This window comes from Oryctolagus cuniculus, chromosome 12, assembly GCF_964237555.1.
Source record: "Oryctolagus cuniculus chromosome 12, mOryCun1.1, whole genome shotgun sequence".
In the NCBI taxonomy this organism is placed as follows: Eukaryota; Metazoa; Chordata; class Mammalia; order Lagomorpha; family Leporidae; genus Oryctolagus; species Oryctolagus cuniculus.
The window spans coordinates 74,836,970-74,862,046 of NC_091443.1; the positions used below are offsets into that span (position 1 = coordinate 74,836,970).

Below are 25,077 nucleotides of genomic sequence, written 5' to 3' on the forward strand. Positions count from 1 at the left end.
AGCATCACACACACAGGTGTTGGCATATCATCACACACGTCAGCATATTACCACACACATGGCAGCATATCATCACACACACGCACACACACACACCAGCATAGCATCTCAGGGGCTTCATGGCCTTCTGGAATCTCTGTGGGCCTCACAGGAGTCGTGACGCAATCCTCATAACACAGACAGGAGAGAGGCGTAGCCTTGATTTGCCAAAGGCTTGAATCTCAAGGCTCAGACTTTCAGGGTCAAGGGGCCCCTCTTGGATCCCTGGGTCGCACAGCGCCCTCCTGGCTGTCTCCTGGGGGCCCAGCTGCCGGCTCTGACACAGCACTCACAGCCTCCCCAGGCAGCCCACTCCTGCGGTGAGCGCAGGGCTGGACCGACATCTCTGCGTGGCTCGCCAGCCCACCCCGGCTTCCTCTGAGCCCTCCCTCTCCTCACACAGAGTAGAACAGAAACACGGCTCTTACTCTCAGGGTGTGATCCCAGGATCCTGAGCAGAAAGCAGTGCCGTCCGGGGAAACCCGCAGAGTGCTGACGCGGTTCTCATGGCCAAAGAGGATGGAGACCCGGGCCCCCTTGAGGACATCCCAGACGTTGATGGTGTAGTCATTGTAGCCGGCAAACAGCAGGCGACCTTGCAAGCGATGGGAGGAGGGTTATGCAACCCCTTCCTTCTTTCCTCTTGTTCCTTTCATGATTCTCACCCACGCACCCACTCACTCACCCACCCACCCACTCACTCACTCACTCACCCACCCACTCACTCACTCAGAAATCCCTGCATTCAGTAAGCAGCCACGGGGGCCCACCATGTGCCAGGCACGGTGTTGGCCCTGGGCATTCAAAGGGAGAAGGCCGCCTGTGCAAGATGAGGGGCAGATCACTGTGGCACCACTTGGGAACAGCGCCACGGAAGTGCCGTGTGTGTGTGTGTGTGTGTGTGTGTGCACGCGTGCACAGTGTGAGGGGCCGTGGAGGAAGGCACTGCCAGCGCAGACCCATCGCTGTCAGGTGTGCTGAAGTTGATGCCTTGTCCAGCTACAGCTGAAAGGCAGAAAATTAAGCTCCAGCAGGCAGGAGCAGCATCCCGGTGGGGGCGTGTCCGGTCTAATGAGCCGGTCCAATGAGCGCCTGGCAGCTCTCTGCCTTGGCTCCACCCACTGTCGCCCCTGCTCTGCAGGGGGTGGGGCGAGGAGCTCTGAGAAAGGGACCCACACACTTCACCTCTGGGTCGTGAGTATGGAGAGGAGGGAGGGCTGATGAGAGGTGCTGACATCACGGACAGCATGAGGGGATGGGGCGGGGTGGCCGTGGGGGATGGGGTGGGGAAGCCATCGGCAGGGCCCAGCTCAGCGCCAGTTGCTGAGAGTGGGTGGGGTCCCACTCAGGGCCTGGCTCCTGTTCCCCTGTAAGTTTCTAAAAGAAAACCTTACCACTGAGGGAGAAGTCCACGCTGGAGGCTCCGAATATGATGCTCTCCTTGGAGTAGATGGCCACCTCCCTGTCCGCGCGGAGGTCGTAGAGCCGACACTGGGTGCAAACAGACACACGAGGCGGCCCTTAGTCCCAGCTCGCTGTGCCGCGGGCAGTGCCAGGAGCTCGAGGGGAAATAGCCTCCTCTCCCATTTCACCCCTCAGTCCTGGTTCCTGTTCGTCTCCACAGATCAGCTCAGCATTGAAGAACAAAGCCAAAAATGAAACCCCACTTTTTCTCTTTTCCAATAAAGGACATATGTTCATTGTAGAAAACTGAACAGTACCCAGAAACGCATAAAGAAATGAGTCACTTTCCATCCCAGAGGCACTTACTAATGTCTGGGCTGTTTCCTTCCATCTTATTACTGTTTGTCTATTTAAATGGAATGGGCAGGGGCTGGCCCTGTGGCGTAGCGGGTAAAGCTTCTGCCTGCAGTGCCGGCATCCCATATGGGCACCAGGTCAAGTCCTGGCTGCTCCACTTCTGACCCAGCTCTCTGCTATGGCCTGAGAAAGCAGTAGAAGATGGCCCAAGTCCTTGGGCCCTTGCACCCGTGTGGGAGACCCAGAAGAAGCTCCTGGCTCCTGGCTTCGGATCGGCCCAGCTCTGGCTGTTGTGGTCATTTGGGGGGTGAACCAGTGGATGAGAGATCTTTCTCCCTTTCTCTCTCTCTCTGCCTCTCAAAACAATAAATAAATCTTAAAAAAAAAAAAAAAAAAAAGGAACGGACACCTGTTATGAGCGTCTTCCCACATCATTAACCCTCAAAAGAGGTGACTTTTATGGTTGTTCAATATTCCTTTTGTGGCTATATCAAGATCTGTTTAGCTATATCCTGTTAACTGCTTTGGTTGTTTCTAATTTTTCTTTTAGAAATAATACTATGATGACTATTCATCATATTCAAATATGTACACACGTCTATTTTTCCTTAGAGTAGCTGGAGCAGAATCCTTCGAATAGTTTCTAAGAAACGGCACGTGCAGGTACAAGGGCGGGGATGCTGGAGAACTCTGCATTCAGTGGCAAACCTGACTCCAGGTCCAGGGTGAGGACCCTCACCGTCTCCACCCTGGGATGGAGACGAGACACAAAACGGGCATGTGATCACTTACAGCTACATGTCTTTGATCACAGGTGACTTGGAAAACATTTCCAGGTATTCATTCATAATTCTGAATTTGCTGCTTTGTAAACAATCTTCGTGTTATCTTCCTAAAAACTGCCATATTCAGGGCTGGCACTGTGGCTCAGTGGGTTAAAACCATGGCCTGCAGCACCAGCATCCCATGTGGGCACTGGTTCAAGTCCCAGTTGCTCTACTTGCAATCCAGCTCCCTGCTAATGTGCCTGGGAAGCAGTAGAAGATGGCCCAAGTACTTGGACCCCTGCATCCACATGGGAGACCTGGAAGAAACTCTTGGTTCATGGTATTGGCCTGGCATAGCCCTGGCTGTTGCAGCCATTTGGGGAGTGAACCAGAGGATTAAAGATTTCTCTCTCTCCCTCTAACTCTGCCTTTCAAACAAAATAAACAAAACTTAAAAAAAAAAAAAAACTGGAACATTCATCTTATTGACTATGCAGCCCTACTAATATCTAAAGGATTTCTAGCTGGTCTAATATACACATGGCAAGAATTACCCAAATGTATGCCGTTTTGTTAAATGCTTTTTTGATATACAAAAGTTCAAAGCTTTCATTATTATCGAAGCTCTCAATCTATTACTTTGTAGTTTCTTCCATTGCAGCAAATCACATTAAAACTCATTACTAATAAGATATGTGGTATTTTTCTCTTGAAAAATCAGCATAACTTGGCAATTAATATCAAAAGGCTTAAAACTGGGTTTATTTTCGGCTCAGCAAGTTGCCTGAGAATTCTAAGGAAGTAATAAGAGAGGTGCAAAATCTTTACCTATAACAATGTTTTCAAGAGGAAGAGAAAAAATTCTTGAGCAAAGCTAAATGTCCCCACACTGAAGACTAGTTAAGCAACGATGGCATGTCCACACATGGAATTCTATTCAACCACTAAGAAAATATAATGGAGAAGAGTGTTTAGCAGCATGGGAAAATGTTCACAATCTTTGTTTTTAAGGGAAAAAGGCAAATTATAAAGCTAATTGTTTAAAACAAAAAGGACAGGAATTAATCCAATTGTGAGCTGTATTGGGTAGAAAGATTCAAGTAAATGTTTCCCCCAAATTTCTCCATTTAATATACATTACTTCTGTAGCCAGAAAATAGATATTTTTCAAAATAAAATTAACAAAGCTGTCTTTCAAATAAAAGCTCTCAATAATTTCAAACTTTACCTTAGTGGTGGGTGTTTGGCCTAGCAGTTAACGCGCCTGCATTCCACACTGAACCTGGGCACCTGGAGTGCCTGGGTTTGAGTCTCAGCTCCACTTCCAATTCCAGCTTCCTGCTAATGAACACCCTGGGGGGCGGCAGGTGATGGCTCAAGTACTTGAGTCCCTACCAACGCCCCAGCTATTGTGGGCACTGGGGGAGTAAACCAGCAGATGGAAGCTCTGTTTCCTTCTATCTTGCAAATAAATAAATTAAAAAATAATTTTAAAAAGCAACTTACCGTAGCATCATCTGACCCTGAAGCAAAGGCGTCTCCACTTGGGTAGTACCTGCAGAGAGAAAGTACGGGCAGAAAATACTTTATCTAGAGTGGTCATTCTCAAGCCTGGACACCCATCAGGAACATCTGGGCCCATGCTGGGCCCTCAAAACCAGAATCTCCACTTCTACAGACACAAGGGGCATGTGCTACAGAGGACAGAGGGGCGGCTCACAAGGCAGGCCCGCTGGTCTCTAGTTCTGCCCCTGTACAAAGGGGACGGTGACACTAGCCTCGTGGAGTGTTAGTGAGAAGTAAATGGGGTGCTATGTGTTTAAAGGTTCTTTAAAAAGCTCACGGAAAGTGGTATTGAAAGGTAAGTTTAGTTTGGGGCAAAAAATGTCGAAGTCCATGCTTTTTCATAATATACATTTTCCATGAATTTTTTGAAGACCCCCTCATATGCATGGATTTCAATACTTTTTTGAAGCAAAACAAGCTTAGTTTCATTTTCCATGAACTTTTTGAAGTACTCTTTTATTTGCCTGAGGCACTAAACAGAGCAGACGCCTGTACATGTAGCTTCCCTTGATTCAATTCCTAATTCCTAAGATGTGGCTGTGAGCTCAGGGATAAGAAGATGGGTACAGCAGCAGACCCCATGGGAGCAGCCGTGCAGAGCCACATCCAGATATCTGCACTGTCCACTGACGACAGGTGACACTTTTGGCAAGTGACTTCATCTTGCCCAGCCTCAGTTTCCCCTTCTGAAAAGTGAGGACACTAAAGTCTATGCCCATCTCAAAGAGTAAGCCAGGACATGCAAAGGAGGAGGCATGGTGCATTTACCAAGTGGTGGTTACTAGCACTCCGGTCAGGCTCTGGTCAGGCTCTGGTCAGGCTCTGGCCAGGCTCTGGCCAACAACAAGTAGGAAATACAGGTCCGAGATGGTAAGCCAGGGGCAGGATTATAACACAGGTCTGCACAGCTTTTATTCTGCATGCCCACTTGTGTTCCCTCCCTTTCCACTGCTCCAAATGACCTCCAGGTTCAGCTCCACAAAATCGAGAGGTGGAGGCCTCCTCTCCTACCTGGGGGAGGGAACAGAATGTTCGGCCAGGGAGGGGGTGGCTTGCTTTTGTGTGGTTAACTTAGACAGGTCTAAAAGAAGGGGGTGGGAACAGAAAGGCTGGGTGAAGAATGCTAAAAACAGTTCAGCTCTTCCTCGTCAGTCCTTCATGGTGTGGGCACGTTATGTTTTTGGAAGCATTATGAATTCATGGATCATCAGACACAGTCATGTTCCAATGTCAAATGAAAATGATTTCTACATTGTACTCCATTTGGGACCACGGTGGCTACGACTTCCTGCTGCTGGCAGGAAATTCAGACACCCAGCGTGGGCTCCGGGGTTCACCTGGAAGAGACTTTTGGTGACTCTAGCAGCCACGCCCCTCTCCCTTAGAGCTGTGGGTAAATACAAGCAGGAAGCTTTTGGTTGTTACCAAGCCCAGGGGATTCTGTTGCAATTCAGTGGCTGTGGCAGCTAAAATGTATGACATGGACCAATCCCTTACAAAGAAGAAATGTGCTGTCCAAAATACCCATAGGGTGGCCCACTGAGAAACTGGTTCATGGCAGAATGAAACCTGCAGTTCTGACCTCCCTGCAGCCAGGTGTGTCCCTGTGATCAAGTTCCTGGTGGGCCAGGAAGCTGAAAGCATCATCCTAGGGACAGAACCGCAAGAGGCAGAACGAGCCTTCATAGCAGCTCACGCCTCAGTATGAGGAGGAATTTTTACCTCGTTTAAGTCACTGTCTGGAGGGCCTGCCTCACCTGAGCCCGCGTGCCACTAATTCAGTACATGAGCCAATATATCCCCCATCCTGCACCTTACTAACTTAACTGATGATCACGGTAGTTTCTAGATTTATTCCCTTTCATCTTTCCAGGCTAGTATTTTCTGGAACGGGGCATCAGTTGCCCCAATTTGTCACTCTGTGGGATTGGGCCTCCAGGAACCAGCACCAGCATGAAACTCTGGCTCTTGCCATTGTCGCAAGTGCTACACTGCGCTTCATCTCTGACCCGGGAGTCTCCTGTCCTCTACCGGAATCCGTGAGCCATGGCAGCCTGTGACGTGTTAACTTGCAGGTGGGTCAGATTTCAAGACCTTCATAATTCCTGACATTTCTCTGTCTCGGCCATGTCTTCCTTAGTTACGGCCCCAGCATTTCTCTCTTGAACTCACACAACCACCTTCTAACTGGCCATCGTACTTCCGTTCTTGCATCTCTGACATCTAGCCACCAAACAGCCCAAATAATCATTAAACAACAAATCACGATCAAGTTGGCCGCATACCTCCCCTCAACTCAAAACTCTCCGGGGGCACCTGGCCTTTTGTAGCCCCTTAACACCTCGCCTCTGTGCTCTGCCCCCAACTCTGCAAGCCTGGCTCTTTCATCATCCTGGCCCCTGGAGAGCTACCTTCTCAGAAAGGGATTCCTTGACCTCCCTCTAAGAAATATCCCTGTTTTATTTTTTCATAGCACTTATGAGTCTGTTAAAGTATACATTTGTTTATCTTATTTGGGCTTTGTCTACTTGGATCCTCTAGGGGTGTAGAGACCTTATCGATCTTGTTCATTGCTGTATCCCCAAATTCAAATACAAATGTTTGTCTGACAAATAAAGCCTCGGTGAACACCTGCTGAATGAATGGATGAGAAATACTGATTTAAGGAGATATCAGTTGCTCCTCATGCAGTTTAGCCAAAATTCTTCATGAGATCTGGAGCCCCGTTCAGTTCCACCATGGGTCAGCCTTTCTTCCCGGGCAGGCCTTTCTCAGTCCAGGAATCGGAGCCTGGAGGTGGTCCCTGGGCTAAGGATTCCCCAAGGCCAGGCGACGCTGCAGGACAGAGGGGAAACGGGAGCATCGTACTCACTGACCGGACACTGTTGATGTCAGACTCATGTGTTTCGAAGGCCTGCACGCACTGGCCGGAGCGCATGTCCCACACCATGGCTTTCTTGTCACAGCCCTATGAATGCAAAGGTACCCAGAGTTACGGCCACTGCAGGGACCATCCAGGGAGGTGGAACGAGTCCCTGGCATGCAACAGAGACCATTCCTTCCCACTTTTCTGAGACTCGTGTTACCTAAGGCCCCTCTCCTCAACCACTGAACCCTTGGGAAGCCAGAATTAGGCCACAGAATGGGAGGGAGCAGGGCAGGCTGCCGCCCGCTTCAGTGTTCTTTCTTTGGATGCCCTTCTGAGCGGAGGCCACCCCGCCCCATCCAGCCCCGAGTCTGCCTTCTGCCTTCCTCCTGGGAATTCCCTCTCCTTTTTCCCTTCCTTCTTCTCTCCTCTTCCATCTGCTTCCTTAAGGTCAGGCAGGTGGATGGTGGTACGTGGGTGGGATACTCATGAGTGGGTTGCCAGTGCCAAAACTGAGCAGCCAGGAGCTCCAGCTTTGTGTGAGGTGCCCAGGGCTGCCCTGAACAAAGGTCCATAGCCACGTGCCTCTGGGCCACCTGCACCCTCAGCACCATGGCCCTCGCCACAGCCCTGCCATCCATCAGCTGGGAGGTTCAGGCAGGTCACCTCCCTGGGCCTCCACCTTGACACCTGTGAAATAAACGCTGTCCCTGGGTTGCTAACGTGACCCAAACATGAAGTTTTCCACCAACAGAGTTCCAGAGTGTTTCTGATAGATTCTGGCAAAGCAGTCCTGTTATTAAGCTTATGCAGAAAACTGTAGGCTCTCAATAGTCACAGAAGAAATAAGGGCTTAAAATGAGTGTTCAAGTTGTCAATTCAACTCAGAGCCAATGGTGGAAGGAAGGACCGTGGCTGACAGCACAGGAAGCCTCAACACCCTGGGGCCTGGGCCTCTGAGTGTCTTCACTGAGATGTGGTCAGAGAAAACCGGACGGTCCTCACATCTGCAGACACTAACCAGCACGGCGTTTAGTGCTCCGCAAGAGACAAGGCACTGCACAGGGATGTTGCTAAGTCAAACAGCTAGTGTAGCCGAGGAGAAACACAGCTGCACAAAGGTACAGGGAGGGCACACAGACGGTCAAGAAAGCCGAGGCCACAGAGCCCTGGCCTGATTCCAGGACCGGGGCCCAGGCAGCCCAGCACAAAGCACCTGTGTCTCCCAGCTGCAGGAGTTCCTCCAGTGTGTGGGTCACCGTCCTGCCTCACCACTGTCTCCTGACTGGGGTGCCCCAGGACTGGGGGCCAGGTCAGCCCTGTTGCTCCCCGCGTGGAGATGTTTAGCTCTCTGTTCTAGCTCCCGGGCCATCCACAGAGATTTTTATGCCTCCCAACTGGTGACAACAGAAACTCCCGCATTCACTGCTCACCATCCCCTGGTGAGAGCGACGGCAGGTACCGTCGGCCTTGGCCATCGTACCCAAGTGGTGGATGACAGCAGAGCTAGGCCCAGGGGCTTCAGGGCCTGGGCTAGGGCTCCCCTGCCTCTCCATGGCCACATTGGCTGACTTAGCCTTCAGGTAAGATGGGACTTTACAAAGCGTATTATTACAAAATTATGGCTGGATCTAAAAACACTTTGAAGCTTATCATTCAATTCCATATTTCCACAAACTTTCTGAAGTGGCCTCGTACTCTGTTCCCTGCTCCCTGGGGTGGCGGGGAGGGGACGAGTGGGGGAGTGTTCCGTAAGCCGCAAAGCCTGGATGGCTTAGTGCCATCGTCTCATCAGTGGCCCCGGGACCTGCTCGGTGCCCTGGGATCTGCAATGCTCTCAGAGGCTAAGTCGCTGCTATTTACTTGCAAGGTGACACCTTGCAACGTGGCAGATGTGCACCCTGCATGGCATCACTCACATGGGAGAACATTCCAGAACCTCGGTGGACTGTTGAGTGACAGCGGCAGAACAGAGGCAGCCCCTGTCAGGGCCTGGAGCCAGCGCCACCACGGCTGCAGGTACTGGGGGTGCCGTGGAGAGCTGAGGACAATTACTGCAGCCCGGATAGCAGCCGCCACCATAAACCTCCAGAGTGGACAGAGACCCCCGTGGGGAGCCCATGGGTCTTTACCCCAGACACGAAGGTGTTGCCGGTCTCCGAGGGGGCCAGGTCCAAGCACAGGACGTCAGCCCCGTGGCCGTGGAAGCTCTGCAGCAGCTGCCCGCTCTCCACGTCCCACAGGGCGCATGTCCCATCGCCACTCGCTGTCAGGATCTGCAGTGAGGGGCAGGGGAGCCTGTCAGAGGCTTAGTGTGGGGCAGGGAAGAGCACGCGTGCACACACACACACGAGCACACACCCCACCCTTGCTCGATCTGGTTCAAACACAACTCTCTCCCACACGAACATACCCTCTCTGTCTCTAGATCATGTGTTCGGGTATCAGTCCCCCTGGGGAGCTGGAGCCCCCGTGTCCTCGTGGTGGTACCTACGGGGCCCTACACCTGCCTGGCGTGTAGGATGACAGAACCTCTCACCGTTACCCAAGCCAGACACACAGAGGTTCTTGGACACCACGTACACAGAATCACTGGGCTGCCTGCCAACAGGAAGGGGCTGGGGCAGGGCCCACAAGCCCCCCCGGTGACAGCGATGCTGGGCATTGGACCTCACTTGGGACAGAGGCGGCCAAGCGGCCTCTTGTTAGACACGCCCTCCTCCTGCTGCCCCTCTCCCAGAGCCTCCGAGGCTCCCCAGGGCCACTGGCTCCCACATGCCTGGCACAGACTCGACAGCCACTTGCTGCATGCTGACCACATCCGGCCACTTGGGGGCTTGCAGCAAGATCGCGTCTTGGTCTCTGTTCTCCTGACACTTGGGTGAATAGGACTGGCAGTCATACGGAGACCCATCTAATTCCCTGTTCCTGTGTTCACACAATCCTGGGGCCAGGACTGCCCTCCTTGGTACCACGTTCAACAACACTGAGGCCAAGCCAAAACGACACAGCTGCTTGCTTTAGGAAGTATCTGCTCCTGGAGGAAAAGACCGTGAGCGAATCCGACAGCTGACTCATCAAGACCAGCAGCTTGCTCACTGCAAAACACTGCAGGCTCACTACCGCGTCCTAAACCAGTCTCCCACCTGCCCTGAAGTCCCACCTCCCACCACCCAGCCTGGCCTCTGAAACCCTGCATGCACACCCTTCCCTTATGTCTCCACTGTGAGGCACTACACAGGTTCCATGGAGTTCAGGATCTCCCTTAATGCAGGAGATTTAATGGACTAAGCTTTGCTTGATGGCCACTTTTTCTGATGCTTGCTTGGGGACTGCACCTCAATTAGCAGGCAAGACCATGATGAATTATCCTGCTGTGAGAAGCGCTACACTCCAGGAGTCCCAAACCCAGCAGGGCAACATCTGGGCTGATCTTAAAGGATGAGAGCTGGCCGTGCAGAGGGAAGGGGAGAGGAGGGTACTGTAGGAGAAGGCTGGGTCTGCACAGAGTGACAGGCGAGCCTGGAGGCGAGAGGGGGTATGGGAGGGCAGGTGTTTGTCATGGTTAAGTTGCGGCTTTGGATGCCAACATTCCATATCAGAATGCCTGGGTTTTAGCCCCAGCTCTGCTCCTAATTCCAGCTGCTTGATAAAGATCCTGGAAGGCAGCAGGTAATGGCTCAAGTACTTGGGTTCCTGCCACACACATGTGAGATGTGGACTGAGTTCCTGGCTGCTGGCTTCCTCTGGCTGTTGTGGGTATCTGGAGAGTGAACCAGCTAAAGAGAGAGAAGTGTCTGCCCAAGGATATCTGGGCGTGGTCACTGCAAAGCTCCCAGGTGGGCTGAAACGGCAGGTGCACACATGGCCCACTGGAGACCCTCCAACTCTGAGCAAGCCTCTGGCCAGCAACTGAACAACAACCTGGCACCTGGACTCCCTGCTGCCAGCTTCGGAACTGGCTTTAACCCAACTCTTTTTTTTTTTTTTTTTTTTTGACAGGCAGAGTTAGACAGAGAGAAAGGTCTTGCTTCCGTTGGTTCACCCCCCAGCTGGCCGCTACGGCTGGTGCTGCGCTGATTCGAAGCCAGGAGCTAGGTGCTTCTCCTGGTCTCCCATGCGGGTGCAGGGCCCAAGCACTTGGGCCATCCTCCACTGCCTTCCCGGGCCAGTAAGCAGAGAGCTGGACTGGAAGAGGGGCAACCGGGACAGAATCCGGCGCCCTGACCGGGACTAGAACCCGGTGTGCCAGCGCCGCAGGTGGAGGATTAGCCTAGTGAACTGCAGCACTGGCCAACCCAACTCCTTTAAACAAACTCAATTCCGCCTGACCTCTGCAGAGGCTCCAGATGCCTACGGAGCCCAGCCCAGGCATTTAGGGTGTTATAGAATCTGGCTCTGTCCACCCCCTTCCCCCCAGACTGCCTGCCCCCTGCTGTGCTCTCTGCTACACTGGCCACCACTTCACTGGTAGCAGCAACGCTGGGACTGCCATCCTGCCTCGAGCTCCCAGTTCCCCCCACGGTCCCATCATGACTGGCGTCTGTCTCTGGGGTCTCTGAGGACCACATCTGAGTTTTCAGTGCCAGGGTCACATGGTGTCTGGCAATGTGGGTAGCAGGTGCCCATGAGGTTTTGCTGATTAAATGAATGACGGATGCCTTTACAACTTGCTAAAAAATAAAAAAGCTTAGTGAATGTGTTGAGGTTGTGTCGTTTTCACTGTGGCTCATTTGAAGCGGGGCACTGATGTAACAACTGAAATTGTTTTATTTTTTGCATTTGTTAAAACTGAGTGTCAGGTGTGCAGAGAGAGGCGGGTGGATGGCAGCTCAGGGAAGTCTCAGGCACGCACGCATGCACAGGGGCGCTCATCACGCCGCCACCACTCAGCCCAGGAGACCGTGCCTCTCTCCCCACCCCTCTCTCCCCACCCCCCAGCCAAGTAAGCCAGAGGAGGATTTTCAGTCTGGTAGGTAGGTTATCTCAGCTCTATCAGCGTCACCAGCCCTGGCTTCTCATTTCTGATTTCACTAAAAGCCATCCTTGAAGCCAGACAGAAGCAACAGGTGCTTCCTCTCAGAGCAACCTGCTGGGGTGCAGCCGTCCTAAGCAAGACCCGGGAGAAGCCTCCTCTCCTGGCTCGTTAGCGCTCCGGGCCACGCGGCTCCTTACCTGCATGTCGGAGTTGGTGAAGCTGCAGGCCGACAGGTAGTTGGTGTGCATAGCCACAGACTTCTTCTTGGCAGCCATGTTTTCATTTTTGTCAAATGTCAGTGGATACACAGAGCACTTATTATCCAAACCCCTGGCACAGGAAGACAGAAGTCTTGGGGTTAGGAGACGTGAGTGAACCAGTGGATGAATGACCTCTCTCTTGGTCTCTCCCTCCCTCTGTAACTTTCTCAAACAAATAGAAAAGTTAAAAAATTATTTTCTCCACCCTCCTTTCATACTTGCTTACCTTTGTGTGAATCAAATTCTATTTTGGGGGATACAAAATAGGGCCCTCTCATCTGATAATGCCCTCTGTACCTACTGGCTGATGTTTTCTAAGAAGATTCACCCTCCCCCAGGGTCACTGTACACCAACAGATTCTTTGTTCTTTAATGATTTCATCTGATGCTCAAACTGCCCCAAATGTGGACATGGGGACCCCTGTGAGCCAGCTCCTGTTCATTCTCCTGTGACCCTATTGGTCCCTAAACATTCCCTACCTTCCGGAATAAGACAACGTCTCAGGCTCACTTACTCTCTTCCTGCCCCAGACCCTAAGATCAGCCTTAGTCTGAAGAGCCCCGCTTCCTTCTAGTGGGGATAGTCCGGATGGTTGCTCTTTCCCGCAGCCCTGGGGAAGCCAGGGGACCCTTTGGCCTTTCCACCTGTTTGGAGTTGCCAGTGTGCAACTGAGAGCGCTTGTCATCAGTAATTAGCCTTGGCAGGCTCATTTATAGATGGCGTGGGCGAGAAGGATTCGCACTTGGGCAACCGCTTTCTTCTGCCAGGGGCCATGTGGAAATTTAGAACGTCATTCCTGGGCCATACAAGATTATCAACTTACAACTGAGCCTGCTACAGGTCTGTTGAATTTTGAGTCCCACCTGTGGTTGCAATGGCAGGGCCAGACCAGATGATTTTGCGGGCCTTACAGGGCCCTTGGGCAGAACGCTCCCCACCCCTGGGCCATGATAACGAAGAAGCACAGTGGGGCCTATGCCTCCCCTGGCCCTCGAGGTAGGATGTGTCTCCCCCTCCCCACCACACTGCACTTTCAGATGCATTTCTCTGCAGCCCTACTGGCATACTTATCACTCAGGGTTATGTGCATTGCTATGAGACGTTTTGTATTGGCTGTTGACTGGCTGCTGTAGGACCTAATTTTATGATCTTGGTTGTTTCATAGGTTCCCCGGGCCTCAGTTTCCCCAGCAATAAACTGGAGCAAAGCCTATCCATGGGTCCCATGGGGCTGCTGTGGCGATTATAGGAGGAGGTCAGAGGGACTCTTGGCACCTGATGGGTGCACAGGTCGTGGTCATTCTCCATTTTTAATGTCTCTTCTTGCTTGCAGGAAGGAATTTTATTCATTAGTTCCACTGACACCTGAGCCCCTGCCTTGCCCACAGGTGCTTGCAGTAAGTGTGTGACAAATGAGAAATACTTATGATCACAATCAACTGACACATTTTTGGTGGGGGGAGGGGACTATGCTAATACTACGGGGAGGGGGTTTAGCTTTCAAGTTTGGACCCAAATGAGAGATGGACTCAGTAGCCAGGCAGATGGAGATAAAATAGCCTGTTACCCTTCAAAGACATTTAGAGAATGTGGCACAGGTGTGGTGCGATACTGGCATGGCAAGATGCCACAGAGCCAAGGCTGGGAAGTGCTGTGCCGGAGTTACCAGTGGGAACTCGGATCCGGGGCAGCGGTAGCACTGCTGCTTGTCATGACTGCATCTCACACGGCAATGCCGGGATCCAGCCCTGGCTCTGCACCTGATTCCAGCTTCCAGTTAACGTGCCTCAGGGGACAGAAGAGCACCTGGGCCCCTTCCACCCAAGTGGTGCACCCAGACTGAGTTCCTGGCTCCTGGCTTTGGCATGGCCCAACCCTGGCTTTTTCAGGCATCAAGAGGGGTGAACCAGTGAAAGGAAGATCACGCTGTCTCTCTCCCCCGCCCTTTAAATAAAATGAAAATAAACAAATCAAAAATGTAAAAATGCTGCAATCAACGTTGTTCGTATGCATTTTCTCTATTTTGGGTCATTCATTTCAAACAAGTTCCTAGATGCGTCACTAGATCAAAGCTGACACATTTCTGGCCACTTACCAACCTGCCTTCTGAAATGTCTACAGCAATGTACAGTCCCACCAATGGCATCGGGGAAAGCAAGCCAGGGGACAGGCCTGGAATTTGTGCTCCTGTCACTCTGTCATGAAAAAACCCATGAGAGGGTCTTGGGGTTTCTTCTTTCCGGAAGCTCAAGGAGAAACTTAACACGTTGCTTCGTAAGCAACTGGATTGCAAGCTCTGGCCTGTTTGCTTGCTTTTGCCAAGAGAATGGTATTTTGTGGCTATCAAGAGGCCTTTCAAGCCGCTGCAGCCCCAACTTACCCACAAGCAATGGCACATCCAGATGGGGCGTAAGCACAGGCCATCACCCACGTGCAGGGCATCGTGACCGCGTGCTCCTGAAACACAGCAGGTAGGGGTGAGCGTGAGAGCGACGCGGGCCGCCACACTCCACGCTTCACGTGTAAGTCTCACAAAACGAAATCATCGGAGTTCCTGCCTGCAGGATGCACTCGGGCTCTGCTTGGAGAGGGAAGTGTGTGGTGCAGAGGGGCTGGAGGGTGACGAGGAGACCCAGCCTCCCCACCCTCAACCACGGAGTACGTCACGGACGTACAGGCTGTGTGGAAACCTCTCAGCCCAGCCACACCACTGGTCCCTAATGCACGGGCACCAGCGCTCCTGTCTCTAAAAGCCAGCTCCAGGTCCCCTTGCTGAGACGGACTTGACCTAATTTACTTGGAGTCCTATTTTCCAGATAGGTTCTTGGGTGGCTTTTTCTATGGATACTATTTGTTCACGTGTGGGTACACCAAGGCCTTTGCTAGCTGTGGGTCCTGGCACCATTCCTGGGCAGGTCTGAAGAGGAGGGGCGGGAAGGGGAGGGTGGCCTTGGGCTGTGCTCCTGCATGAAAGAGACCCAGCTGAACCAGAGCACTAAGGATTAGGCGCACCAGCCCCAGGCTTGCGGCTGAGGCACCCACATCCCCCTGCATGAAAACCATGTTTCAAACACACCTGTGGTCTTATTTCTGTGGGGGTGTGGCCCATGCTCCTGGTTCTAACACTAACGGGATGGGACCCCATGCAGGCTGGCCTCTTGTCCTGCCTGGCCCTCGTGCTGCCTCTGCGGCGTGGCTGGCATTGATTCCCAAGCCATGTTCAAGGGCAGGGCTTCTTTTCTGGTAGGATTCTCTGTACTTTTCCAGGTTTTGTGTTTTGCCACGATTCTGTCATCACACTCACACACCACATTCAGAAGCCTTTCAGGACGTCAAGATGCTGCCACCGCCGCCCTGTGTGTGTGTGTGGAGGTGGCTGCTCCCTCCCAGGACACCCCGGAGGTATACCCCTTTCCCTACAGGTAATGGCCACCTTCCCTGCCAGCGGCCATGGGGCGCCCCTGCAGTGCTCCAGTGGTCAGTGTGTGCTCTCCGCCACACCCACATGTACACAGAAACAACAAAACAGCACACAGTCCAGCATGCCAAGGGGTTCGGGGGTACAGGGAGGGGCAGACACTTGCATGGGCTTCCCCGTGGCTGCAGGCACCTGTGAGACAGCCCTGTGCTGATGAGCAAGTGCTTATTTTTATCATTTCCCAAGCACCTGCGCTTAGGGACCCTGCTCTGCAAAGCGGTTCTGGAGCCCCACTTGACTGGGTCTCGGAACAGCGGCTGGGCTGGCGGTGACACCACCTGACCAGTCAGAGCAAGGGAGAGCTGGGACCCTGCTCCGCTGGGACAGATACAGCCTCTTTGTTTTTTAAATGCAGGGTGAGAAGGAAGAGCTGCTGAGTAAACACTGGGATCCTACTGAATATGCAACACTGCGGACTGTGAATGCCCAGAGGTGCACACAGCTCTACAGGTGAACCCATGCGTAGACCGAAGCCTTGATCCTAAGAGTCTAAACTTAGATCTAATCTGAGCTGTGCAGGCCCGGGCCTTACGAGGGGCTTGGGATGATTTGGCCTCTCCCTGCCCTGCTACCGCACGCTCACTTCCACGGTGCCACGCAGCCTGGTCAAAGCCAGAGTGGGGAGACACAACCAAGGGTCTTGGGACTGTTGTCTTCATTCAGAAGGAAAATACACGATGCAGTTGCACGTCTGCAGGTGACAAGTTTTCCACGGCTCGCCCATGGCCCGTTTCCTATCCACCCCCTCCAGGGTGGCCCTGCAGGCTCATGGGGTAGGGGGATCTCTCTGGGTGGGAGGTGGCATATGGAGAAGGAACCAAGGCTACACAGGGCTGGCTGGGCTGCAAGGTGACCACCGCAGGGCACCTGTCAGCCCAGAAAGGGACAAGGCCTCACCTTGTTGGTGGTGAAGGAATCCCACACGATCACCTTCCCATCCTGGAGGGAGAAGAGAAAAGAGGTCAGGAATTGTCCACAGGGTCTTACCAAGAGCTGCCCAGAATTCCTCACGAACACGAGTGGGGAGTGCAAGGCCAGAGTAAGTTTCTGTGAATCAAGACCCTTCAGCCTGCTCTCTAAAAGGGCAGGGAGGGAGGTGGCGCTGGGCTCTGCAGCCTGGCATTTCTTAGAGCTACGCATACAGACAACAGGGCCCAGATCCTCGGTTAATACCATTCATCAGCCAAGCACAGACGGCTGGTGCATCACTGTTATCCTCCACCCCCTAAATGCCAAACAGCTACACAGGGCGAAAAAAACCCGAGATCACCTGTGGGCACTGGACAGGAAGTGATAAGCTCTCTCTCCCACGCCATCCCCACTATGCTGTCCTCTTGTGCGGTCTCGGTTCCCCGCAGCTGCGCACCCTAATGGCCCCCATTCTCTGTCCACTGTCTTCATGGACAGCTCTGGTAAGGGCTGAGTGGGTCCCGGGTCAGTTCCCCGCCTGCTGGTGCTTGGAGACATTGAAGCTCCCACTCACATGGAGGACGAGGTGTGCCGTGCACCTGTGATGGTTGGGAGCCCCGCAGGCAGCTGTTCTGTAAATAAACAGCGCTCCCTGCTGGGTGAGCGCCAGGCTGGTGACACACAGACAGCAGTGTCATCTGCTTGTAGCACGAACCCACCAGAGGGGAGCCCACAGAAGCCCTGACCCCTACAAAGCAGGGACCTGTCCAGAACATGACACAGGGGATCTGCGGGCAGACAGAGGGTCTCCGGGCAGCTGAGTTGTGTCTGTGCGTGAATCCCTGCGCACCCTCAGTGAAGGTCAACCTGCAGCTTCTACAGCAGGCTTGGTTTTTGCGTCAAATCTGGTGACTAAGGCAGAGAAGGTAAGGCTGGAGAAAACCCCTCCGGGACAGATGCCAGGCCGACTGTCAAGTGACATGGCTGCTTGCTCTGCACGATGTGATGTGAGATTTCTACATTAATGCTGTATGCGGCAGAAGGGCCACAGAGTAAGTCAAAGTTGGTTTGGAACCTTTCCTAAGCACACTGGTTCTTCTCATCGATGTCTCTGACTCGGCGGCCACACACGATGTGTGGGGCAGACCAGGTAAGGCTGTCGTGCAGAGAACAGGGCAGGCACTCAGCACCTGCACCCCAGGGTGCTCCTGCTTAGAGCCCCGGCTCCCTGAGCCAAGGGAATCGACAGCACACTGCCCATGTCGGTGGTTTCCTTCACCTCACTGCCTGCCCACCCACCGCCCACCCACCACGTGCCTTCTGGGATCCTGGATCTACATGCCGGGAGAGAACGGGCCTCAGCCCACCTGGACAGGGTGACTCACCTCCTGCCTTGTAAGGGAGAAGGTGGCTGATGAGTCAAGTCTGTTCCAGAGCCTTCCTGTGCTCTCCCATCTCTCCCTGCGCTCACCCACGTCCCAGCTCTCTGGAGCAGAGGTGGGTGGACAGGGCATACCAGGGCACCACGGGCACCCTCCCTGCAACCTCCCTGCCCCCCTCAAGTAAGTGTGCTGTGTGAGCCACAGAAAACCCAGCGTGTAGCATACTTGCAAGGATTTAAAAAGTCAGAAAAGCTAGGGAGCAATGAGAACATCTCGATAGCCACTCTGTGAAAACAAGCATTTGGAAAAAAAATACAGGCGCTAGAAAGAAATGCTCTAAAATGGTAATGACTGTGACAGGGCAGTGGGGGAAAAATGGTGACACACATAACTATAAGTGGATCATGGGTGCAAGATGAAAGGCAAAGCAATGTGGTATTTGGGATCTGCAGGTAATGCAGGAAATCAGTGACCTCCATCTTACTCAACACAAAACTGACGGGGATGCCAGAGCCTGTGGGTTATCTGGAATGTGGACAGTTCAGTGCTCACAGGGTTATTTTAAAAAACAAACCCTCTTTCACAAAAGCTGGGCAGAAGGCAGGGTGGGAGGAAACCCACACTGCTTGTGATTTATAGACTGTCTCATGGACTTCTGTTTATGGCTTTATGTCTTCTACAAGTACCCGAAAAACAGACATAAAAAGCACCAAGCCGTGGGAGCCAGCCTCCAAGAGTCCCTGATCATTCCAGCTCCCTGGGCTGCTCATATGCTGCAGAACCTCCGTCTGCTTTATATAAGGTTGGTCCAAGGGACCAGCAGAAGACAGAGTGATGGCTTGTCACTGCCAATGCCAGCTCATCAGGGGGCAGCGCTGTGGTGTAGTGGGTAAAGCCTGCAGCACCAGCATCCCATATGGGTGCTGGTTCCGATCCCGGCTGCTCCACTTCCGATCCAGCTCACCGCTAACATGCCTAGGAAAGCAGCACACGACGGCCTAACTGCTTGGACCCCGTCACCCACATGGGAGACCTGGCTTTGACTGGCCCAACTCCAGCCGTTGCGGCCATTTGGGGAGTGAACCAGTGGATGGAAGACCTCTCTCTGTCTCTTCCTGCCCCTCTTTCTGTAACTCTGCATTTAAAATAAATAAAATAAATGCTTTAAAAAAAGGTTTCACTCACAGATGAGACCTTGAAATGTGCTCATGAAGAAATTCACTTTGCGGCTGGTGTTGTGGTGCAGGGGGTTAAGCTGCTGCCTGTCAGGTGCAGGGGGGCATCCTATTTGAGCACAGGTTTGAGCCCTCGCTGCTCCATGTCCAATCCAGCTCCCTGCTAATGTGCCTGGGAAAGCAGCGGAAGATGGTCCCAGTGCTGGGGCTCCTGCCACCCATGTGGGAGACTTGGATGGAGTCCTAGGCTCCTGGCTTCAGTCTGGCTCAGCCCTGGCCATTGCAGCCATTTGGGGATGTTAATTCTTTTTTTTTTAAATTTTTAAAGGTTTATTTATTTAATTGAATGTCAGAGTTAGAGAGAGAGGGGGAGAGAAAGAGACAGAGAATTTTCATCTATTAGTTCACTCCTCAAATGGCCACAACAGCAGGATCGGGCCAGCCCAAAGCCAGGAGCTTTATCTGGGTCTCTTACATGGGTGGCAGGGGCCTAAGCACTTAGGCCATCTTCCACTGCTTTCCCCAGGCCATTAACAGGGATCTGGATCAGAAGTGGAGTAGCTGGGACTCGAATACACAAAATGAATCTTTAAAAAAATCTTTAGGCTGGCGCTGTGGCTCACTAGGCTAATCCTCCACCTTGTGGCGCTGGCACACCAGGTTCTAGTCCCGGTCGGGGCGCCGGACTCTGTCCCGGTTGCCCCTCTTCCAGGCCAGCCCTCTGCTGTGGCCTGGGAATGCAGTGGAGGATGGCCCAAGTGCTTGGGCCCTGCACCCCATGGGAGACCAGGAGAAGCACCTGGTTCCTGCCATTGGATCAGCACGGTGCGCCGACCACAGTGCGCCGGCTGCGGCAGCCATTGGAGGGTGAACCAACGGCAAAAGGAAGACCTTTCTCTCTGTCTCTCTCTCTCACTGTCCACTCTGCCTGTCAAAAATAAAAAAAAAAAAATAAAAAATCTTTAAAAAAAGTAATTTTGAGCGGTTTATTAAGACGTCAAATGCAGTCTAGAGCATTTCAACTACTGCTAATTGCAAACCCACCTGCCTGGGTGAGGTCGACAGTATGCAAGAGAACTCTTTAGTCAAATCGGGTCGTTCAGACAAGAACCCAAGTCATAAGGCTCAGTGGAGGGGCAGTGCCCTGCGTCTCGGCTGTAGTGGGCGGAGCCTGCTCACCTGCTCCATGGTGGCCATACCTGGGACGAGCTCACGATCCTCCGTTTGTCCTTGCACCAGTCCATGCACAGGACCTTGTTTCCATGGCCCTTGAGTGTCCTCCTCGTCTTCATGACAAACTGGCCCAAGGCCTCCACCCGCTCCGCCACCTGGTGCACTGAAAGAATAAGGCCGTCGTCAATCATGTCAATCACGTTGTCAAGGGCCAGGCTCCACAGGAGGCGGTCCCACTTGCGACCTCAGTGTCACCATTCGGTTCGTGATCCCCTATTTAACAACACACCGCCGTAGAGGGCGGACAGAACATAGCTGTTTTACCCTTTTGTTTAAGACTATGTTTTCCAAACCCTTCCCCGTATGTATAGTGCGGATTGAGCAACCTCATACTGTAAAAGGGCTGTACTCAGTTCTCCAGTTTAAGGGCCAAGGCTCTGAGAGGTAGGCAGGGCAGGCGGCAGAGGGAGGTGTGGTCTCCACTGGACAGGTGGGAAGTCGGCAGCTCGGATGTCATTGGCTAATACAGGTTCAGGCAACCAGCTGGGAGCCAGGCTGAGACTTCTGGCTCTTCTACCTAGTGCTCAGTCACGAGGGAAGCTGGACTGGACAAAACCATGTGTTAGGGCTGCAACGTGCTGCTCAATAGCAGGTCCTGTGTCTATGGGACCTCCGAGCTTGGCACAGGCCCATGATGCGACAGGTGCTGCACATGCCTGCTCTGGGAGAGAATGAGTGAGCAAAAACACCGAGTGAGCTGTCAGCAAATGGTGAATTTATTAAAAAACTTAGGAGCCACAGTGATCAGTGCAATATCCTAAAAGCCCCCCCCACCACCACCACCCTGGAGGGTAGGGAGCTGCACCAGCTGCAGCTTGGGTGTCAACCTCAGCTCCCATCCTGAGGCCAGGGAGGGCTTTGTGGGGGCTCATGGGGAGGTGTGCCTGATGAGCAGAAGAGCGACAAGTTCACAGGCTGTGGCTGGGAGGGCCTGCTGTGTGCAGGTGCTGGCGGGCCCTGGCCCTGCACAGAGCCCGTGGGGGAACTGCAGTTCCCGGGGATCAGGTCTGCGGCTGTGGCAGGTGGAGAAGCCAGGGCTCCGAACTCCCTCCCCCTCTTCTCCCTCCTGAAACCTCTGTGCTGGGCCTTGCTCCAGGCAGGTGGGGAGGAGGGCCGAGGGCACTCTAACAGGGTCAGCCCAGGAAAGCACTGTGGAAGCTCCGGGGACAGTGGTCCTCCTTCCTGCAGTGGACGGACAGGGCTGAGGGGGCTCCCCTCGCGGTTTCTCTTACTTCTCCTTTGTTCGTTTGTTTCACGTCATGATCTAAGCCCTCTCGCTTCCCCTTACTCCCTGTCCCACCTTCTCCCATGCTGCCTTCTTCTGCCCTTCTCTCCCCTTAAACACTCCGGTGTGACTTTTCTGAAAAACAAAGAACTCTCATAGAACCACAGTGCAATGACCACAACCAGAAAATCCACGCTGGAACCACACCATCCATGCGACGGCCGTCACCGAGATGCCCCGGTCCACGACACTTGCCCTTCCCAGCGCCACATGTCGCATTTCAGCTACCCCGCGTCTTTAAGGCCCAGTCACTCTGTGTCCTGGGTTGGGTTGGTTTTATCTGACGCTTCCTCATGGGGAGGTTTGGGCACGGCACCATCACTGGAACATGGCAGACTTGACGCCGAGTTCTTGCTCTGCAGCCTACTGAGGGCCGCAGCCCACTGCTGGGGAGGCGAACTTGGTCGCTGGGTTCAGGCGGCACCTGCCAGGTTTCTCCATCACAGAGCCACCCATCTACCGCTTGTTATGAACAAGCATCTCGTGGGGATGAGCTCTGAGAATATATACATAGCGTGTTGGCCTTCACACCTGAATACCCTTATTTCAACATCCATTAATGATTTTTGCTTGAACCAGCTATTGTGACGGTGACTGGCAAGTGGTGATTTTGTGAAGTCTATCATTCCTTCTGCATCTATGGCTTCAACATAACGGGGAGTGTCTCTTATTTACTTATTTATTTAATTATGTTGGCCTGAACTCACGAATTCCTACTTTATCCAACAGACTGTAATCCCTTACACTCTTGGGACCAGAATTATTTCAGATTTTTAGGTTCTTTTGAATTTTAGAATATTTACATATATATATAAATATAATCAGATATCTTGTGGGTGGGATGACCCAGGGCTAAGCAAGAAATGCCTTGTGTTTGCATGCATCACCCTAAGATAACGTTAGATACTATTTTTACTGCATTTTGAACGTGACCTGCTACATGAGGTCAGCTGTGGAATTTTCCACCTATGACGTCATGCTGGAGCTCACAACGTTCTGGGTTTTGGAGCACTCTGGACTTTGGATTTTCAGAGTAGGAACGCTCAACCTGCATTCCCACTGCATCCACCGGAGGCGCCAGGTGTCCTGGTGGGCTGGCAGGAGCACCATCAGGCAGGTTTCTGTGACTCTCCCTGGGCACCGGCCCGCCACACTCCTGCTCGTCCGTTGGCCTGGGAAGGGGCCATTTCTCCAAAAGGTCTTGGTTCCCTTTAGTGGCCCCATTTTTAAGATGAAAGCACACAGGTGTGCAAAACAGTCTCTGTGAAAACACAAACTGTAGCAATCCTTGCTAAACTCGGAAGTGCTTCGAGAATATTCAATTATGATGCCACTGCTTTTGCTAAAACATTGCATTATTTACTGCCACCAATAGTGCGTTAGCCTTTTATAACACTCTCTTCACAAAAATACACTGATTGAAGTTTAAAAAAAGACTGAATTCTTTGAACTCTTCTAGGCCTCTTCCACAGCCCGGCTCGGCTCAGAGTCATGAATACATTCGATTTGGCGGCTTACTTTGGAACTTCAGATGATCTTACTGCTGCTTCCTCCAATTTAGCGTTAAGATAACCGTAGCTTTTAATGTCCGTCTTAAAAAAACAAAAGATGATTCATTCTAACTAAAATAGGGCTCCTGTTACATAACATGAATCTGAACACATCCCAACTATTAATTATTTTTTCTCACCACACTCTCCCTTCCCACAGAGAGATTCACTTCCAACCCACTCCATCCTGCTTCTATCTGCCAAAACTTATATATCTTGAATTAAAGAAAAAAAAAAATTCAGGGGCTGACACTGTGGTACAGTGGGTTAAAGCTGTCACCTGGGATGCCAGCATCCCACATCTGAGTCGCCACCGCTCTGCCTGTCATCCAGCTCCCTGCTAATGCACCTGGGAAGGCAGTGGATGAGGACCCAAGTGCTTGGGCCCCTGCACCCACCTGCCTTGAGCAAGGTACCTGGATGGTGTGTGGGCTACTGGCTTTGGCCTGGACCAGCCTAGGGCCACTGCAGCCATTTGGGGAGTGAATCGGTGGATGGAAAACCTCTCAGATAAACAACTAATAAATCCTTTAAAAAAAGGAATTCACCCATCAGGCAGAACAACAGTCTGGAGATGAGGTGACGACCCCTGTGTGCTATCTGTGGGAACACAGCTCAGGGCGGACGTGGCTTCTTCCTGGCCTTCCTGATAGGCCATCCCTCCAGGACGTACATGTTCGACAGAGATGCTGAATGCCGTCTGTGGGTTTCTATAAGAAGACTCTGCCAGAACATAATGGTACCCGGTAAGACATTCCACCACGTGGTGAACTGAGGAGACAGGGGTGCTGTTTTGCACTGCTTTTCCAGGAGGCATAACTGGAGCAGAGCAGTTAAGCATCCAGGTTCTGGACCGGGGCTGCCTGGCTGGGCCACACAGCAGCCACATGACCTTGCACGCCTCCTCCACCGTCCGGCTGCCTGGCTCCCCTGGTGGGGCTGCTGGGACGCCTGTTCCAGCCTGGCCCCACAGGAACACTTCCTGAGTGTCAGCTGTGGTCTTTGCCAGTGCGCACGGAGAGGGGACCCAGTCATCTTTATTGAAAGAATAAATGAGAAATGCTTAGTACAAGGGGTCTTCACAGAAAAATGTGTGCTATGAAAAAATGATGCATGGATTTCCAAATACTGCACTAAAACAAGCCTATCTCTTGATCCCAATGTTGCCTGAGCTTTTTGAAGTCGTTGGTTATTTACTGAATTTCAATCAGCAGCAGTCGCAGGCAGCAGTTCTAGGAGAGCCAACAGAGCTCCCAAGCCCCTTTCTCTGCTTTTTCTGTACCTCTCCTTTCCCTACCCCCAACCCACCGTCCCAGCTGCGGGTGCCAAGCTACTCATCAGTTTATCAGGGTGAACTCACTAGCGCTGGGGGAGATGCAGTGGTGGCTGACGTTTCCTGAGCCAAGGAGCCCAGCATCCAGCCTTTGTCTTCCTTTTTGGCCCTGAACAACCAGAGTTTTCTTTACTACACACAATCTTACCACCATGTGACGACAGCTTGAGCTCTTCCCAGTTCGGTGTGTGGAGGCTCGGGGGCCACGTGCGAGTCTCTCCCGGCCCCCCCTGGAGTTGAGGATCAACGGCAGGAGATGGAGCTACAAAGATGATTTCAATACAACGTGTGCCTCGCTGGGCTGGGAGTGTGGGCACAGGGAGCACTGCACGGGGCTTTTTGGGGTGATTTGGAGTTCAGCCTAAAGGACGCGTCAGACCAGCGGGGTAGGAAGTGGGCTGTCCACACTGAGGACGCGGAAAGCCCAAAGCCCCAAAGGTATGAAATCAACATCTGCATCAGAACAGACTGTGCAGGCTGAGTCACGGTGCCGCA

General features: G+C 52.6%; 1 protein-coding gene across 1 annotated transcript in view; it reads right to left on the reverse strand.

The window, feature by feature from the left end:
* Window positions 1-465: 465 nt before the first annotated feature.
* Window positions 466-25,077, reverse strand: part of GNB5 (G protein subunit beta 5) — a gene marked incomplete at its 3' end in the record, with an annotated part of 32,987 nt that continues 8,375 nt past the window's right edge. Inside the window, 9 exon segments of the mRNA NM_001082170.1 lie at window positions 466-634; window positions 1,434-1,530; window positions 4,074-4,122; window positions 7,010-7,101; window positions 9,132-9,275; window positions 12,175-12,307; window positions 14,618-14,694; window positions 16,613-16,654; window positions 20,381-20,517. Coding sequence (NP_001075639.1) covers window positions 466-634; window positions 1,434-1,530; window positions 4,074-4,122; window positions 7,010-7,101; window positions 9,132-9,275; window positions 12,175-12,307; window positions 14,618-14,694; window positions 16,613-16,654; window positions 20,381-20,517 — 940 coding nt within the window.